The sequence below is a fragment of the Megalobrama amblycephala genome, unplaced genomic scaffold, assembly GCF_018812025.1.
Source record: "Megalobrama amblycephala isolate DHTTF-2021 unplaced genomic scaffold, ASM1881202v1 scaffold541, whole genome shotgun sequence".
Lineage (NCBI taxonomy): Eukaryota > Metazoa > Chordata > Actinopteri > Cypriniformes > Xenocyprididae > Megalobrama > Megalobrama amblycephala.
In genome coordinates this window covers 17424-22191 of record NW_025953453.1, presented here as the reverse complement: position 1 = coordinate 22191, position 4768 = coordinate 17424, and the positions used below count along the sequence as shown (strand labels likewise).

The 4768-nt window shown below is 37.1% G+C and overlaps 1 gene segment (V, D, J or C); it reads left to right on the top strand.

Moving 5' to 3' along the window:
* The first annotated feature begins 1161 nt into the window (after positions 1–1161).
* LOC125261987 lies at positions 1162–1977 on the top strand. The segment is given in 2 exon segments: positions 1162–1210; positions 1300–1977. Coding segments are annotated over 2 exon segments (384 nt in total).
* The last annotated feature ends 2791 nt before the right edge of the window (positions 1978–4768 follow it).

Sequence of the window (4768 nt, the reverse complement as noted above, 5' to 3'; positions counted from 1 at the left end):
ATAAACCTTAGTAAATCACCCTGTGTGATTCATTTAAATATTCTCCTCCCATAAATTTTGCATCTGAAAGGGAAACTTCTACAAATGCATGTGCAATAAGGCCAGTCGCAAAAATCAGTGTTAATTTTCCTCTGCGTGTCTCTAGTAAATCCTGACAGTAGTGTTTTAACACCAAAAGAGGGTTTGCGTTGCACTAGCTGTTAGTAAATCTGACCCTTAGACTGTGATCTGATCTGTGACAGACGGGTCTAAACCTCCTCTGTGACCTCTGACCCCTCCAGCGTCCAGCTCACCTGCGCCCCCTGCATGTAAGGGAATATGTGTGTGTTTTGGTTCAATGTTGTGACCACGTTATCTGACATGACACAGTTCAGAAAGTCTCAGAGAAGGTCTGATGATGTTCTTTCTGCAGAATAAACTCCACCTGTATTCAACCCCTGATGTGTTTTATACACGTTTGTTTCTCACAGCTATAGAAAGTGTTTCTGGATTGATGTTTCTGAGCTGTAAAGGATCCCAAAGACAATTCAAGCTACATGCTAAACATATTATGTTAGAGAGTGTACATTGTGCATTATGTGCATTAAAACTATCCAAAGACCAAGTGTTTGTCTTATGTTGGCCATATACCCTGTTAAGTAAACTTTGCAGGGCTTGTCCCCTTTGGCTCAAACAATGACTTTAGGTCAGAACTAAAATACTGTTTGTGACTTTTGCAACTGATACAGTTACACACACAGGAGCCCAACTGAATAATTCATCACTGTATTAACTGTCCTTGTTAATCCCTGTCCTGTTCATCAGTGGTGTGTCTGTCTTTTCACACCGCCCTCTAGTGGCGCAGTGATGTAGTGCAAGATAACATGAATAAAACTGTTGAAGGGTTTCTGTCATCAGTACAGCTGTGATCACCTGCGGTCTCGTACCTGCAGCCGAATTACAGTCGAGCTGATGATGCTTAGATAATGATAATATAGATTTGAAACATTTAATCTTATCACAATTTAAATTGGTCATAAATTGTATGCTACATTTAGAGCCTCATTTAAATACAGAATGAGTTAATTTGCATATTGATCAGATGCTTCAGTGCTCTGAGAGTGTTTATAGTGCTGTGAGTTTAACACTTCATCACTGACACACACAACAATCTTCATCAACATGACCTTCATCATCATCTTCATCTGGACTCTCACAGTGTTTGCTCAAGGTTTGTGGAGCACAAGTTTGATATCAATTCATTTCTTCAAGTATATTGTCAAAGTTCTGAGTTGATTTTCTTCTTGTTGTGTGTTTCAGAGTGTAGAGGACAGATCACCGTCACTCAGAGTCCCTCAATGACAGCAGCTCAACCAGGACAAACTGTGAACATCAACTGTAAAACCAGCAGTAATGTGTACAGATCGAGTGGTTATGATTTTTTAGCCTGGTACTTACAGAAACCTGGAGAAGCTCCTAAACTCCTGATTTATTATGCAAGCACCCTCCAGTCAGGAACTCCATCTAGATTCAGTGGCAGTGGATCTAACAGTGATTTCACTCTGACCATCAGTGGAGTCCAGACTGAAGATGCTGGACATTATTACTGTCAGAGTTTACACTATCCAAACAGTAAATGGGTGTTCACACAGTGATAAAGAGTCGTACAAAAACCTCCGTCAGTCAGAGTCACAGTGACTGAACTGATACTGCAGCTGCTCACACACTTTCACACACTTTCACACACAGAGGACAAAAACAGGAACTACACATGTGCTCAAAACTTTAAGTAAAATCTACTCTAAGGCTGCGTTTACACTTGGCATATGTGATCACCGTGATCCGATCAAGGAGATCAGATCATTAGCCAATTAGGACACGGTGCGTTTATATTTGATCACATTAAGTGGCCTCTGTATCTGGATAACTGATCGGATTTCTGTTTCCCGCACAATATTTAAATTAGGCGTGTTTTAAAGGCAGACGCTTCAAATGGCTTCATAGCGTAAAACAACTTTTACTTTAGCCTCTATCAATGCAGAGCAAACAGCACAGAATTTTTGCTATTTATTCCACAAAAGCACAATCGATCACAAATAGAGAGCTTATTCTACCAATTTAAGTTTCCAACATTAATCTTGTAGGCCTACAGTGAAAAAAAAAAAAAAAAAAATTCATGATTGAAAGGACCGTGCAACATTTGTAATGTTTGTGTGTAACGGCAGAATCCGAACACTTTGAATTAAAGAAATAAAGGAACGGACATCACATTAAAGGTTCTCTAAGCGATCCTGAGCGGATTAACTTCCTGTTGACGTTCAAAACAGAGGCTAGCTAGACCCTCCCTCCGCCTCCTCCTCCCCTCCCATCCGTGCTTCCTGAAACAGTCATGAACGCGCATTTAAAATCATTCTTGTCGGTTATTGGCTGGAGCATGTTTATTATGATTCGTGGTCCAGGCTGCACCAGTTTGTTTTTGTTGCCGTTTTCGGAGCTTGCGGCGACTACAGAGACCACGTTTTTTTACAGTGTGTTCAGGGGACAGGCAGCTATCGGATAGTGAAGAGATGTTTGCTGTATGTGACAAAAAATGTTTTGGCCTAAAAACGCTCAGAGGACCTTTAATTATAACTAAACAAGGATAGGTTATAGTACACCAGGGGTGTATTCCAGAAAGGAGGGTTAACTTACTGTCACATATACCCTGAACTCTCGGTTGATTAACCCAAACCTTGCTTACTCGTGGTATACTGGTTCCAAAAATGCGTCCGGGAGTAAGTTCAGCCAACCCAGAGTATGTTCCCGGTTAACACACAAGACATTCTCAACAGAGTGATGAATCGATGATTCACCATGGAAACAGACGCTAAGAAAAAGCGCGCCATTCTACTTCATTCTTCTTCTTTTGTTTAATGGCGATTTACATAACCTACTTGGTGCACAGCACCACCTATTGGGTGGTTATGCAATCATTTTTTATTCTTAATATTGTTTGATGCTAATTATTTAATAAGATATCACACATATGATATGTATTTTATTATAGAAATTGTAGTATAGAAAATGTCCTGTTACAAAGGATAAAAAGCAGATCCATGTGTGAGATGACAATAAAATACATTCATATATTAGAATTGAATAAACAGTTATATATTGTATAATATAACATTGTGTATATAACTGTAACTATATAACAAATTTAGATAAATTAATATAACCATATTGATAATATAACATGCATCTGAATTCCTCTTAAACTAACTAACCCTTGAACATAACCTGCTCCGGAGCAAGTTATGTTCAGAGAGCGAGTTGCTATGGTTACTTACATACCCTAAAAGTTACCTCCGTTTTGGAACCGAAAGTTGAGGTTATCTGCTTACTTACTCTTAAACATACCCAGGTATGTCACATCACCTGCTTTCTGGAATACCCCCCAGATAAGAGTAAAGACGGTACACATTAAGAAATGTCCATTGCTTTCACTCACTTGGCTTTACTTTCTGATGCAATCTCCAGTCTTTGATCAAATTAATTTTTTTAAATGAAAAAAATACTTCCAGAGTTGAAAAATAACTGGGTTGATCATGTTAAACAAGTCACATCAAGTTAAGCGTGCAATATTGGAAATAAACTGAAACAATAAAAACATAGGCCTACTTGATCGCTTCGTTTAGATATTGTTGCACAATTAAAATGAAAACTGACACACAAGGTATCATGTAAGTGTAATGGGTTAAAAAAAATAAAAATTAAATAATTTATAAGTTTGAACCCCCCCTATTAACATGTGAATACATTTCATATGTTTATTTTTTTTATTACATTTACAAATTAGAACTTTTCAGTAAAACATCTGTCATCACGCCGCCACACCACTAGATGGTGCATTGTGTGCACTTGAAACACGCGAGAGAGATACTTCCCCCTGTTCGGCGCGCTCAGTAATAAACTGACTGCCGCTGTGAACACATCTAACTTTGGTTCTCTCGTGTTTCTCTCAGGTATGAATATAAATTATATATATATTAATTAATATTAATTTTATGGTACTTGGGTGAATTGGCAGGTGTTATACAAAGAGTTGGAGCGTGTTTATAATTGTATTTTAATCCACAGAGGATTATAAAAACCAAATAATGAGTTTGATCGTGTGACATGTATGGTTTGTGTTTTAGGACATTATAAAAATGTTTAACTGGCTAAAATACTGAGTTCATGTAGGACACATATTGTTGAAAAGTGTTTTAGAAGTGTTTTAGAATTGCATTGCTGCGTGTATGTTGCATTCTAATTTCAATCGCCATTTTGGGGTGTTCAGCACGTGTATTTTTTCAATGTGTGCACGTGCATGAGTTAAATAGAGTTATTATATTATAATTATATCAAGTTAATATATCAAGTGTAATGAAATCTAAAGCATTTCCTCAGAAATCTGGTCTTGAAGGTTTTCTGGTGTCTTGATAAATGTTTTTGTGCAGTTTTGACACACTCTTTTGTACTGTCGTTGTAAACTCAAATTGTAAATTGATGTAAACTTCCAAATGCATACAATGTGTACCGGCACATAACCTTGTATGTATGTTTTCACATACAAGTATACATACTATATATCATATTTTGTATTATGGAATATTTTGCATACACTTAGCAAGTGTTTTAATGAATTTGTTTTTTTCTGTTAAATTGTATTTCACCAAATGCACTTGAAGTTTGAAAAGTGTAATTTTTTTTCAGAAGTTAAAGCATTCAAAAAAAAAGTATTGCAGTAATAAACTGACTGCCGCTG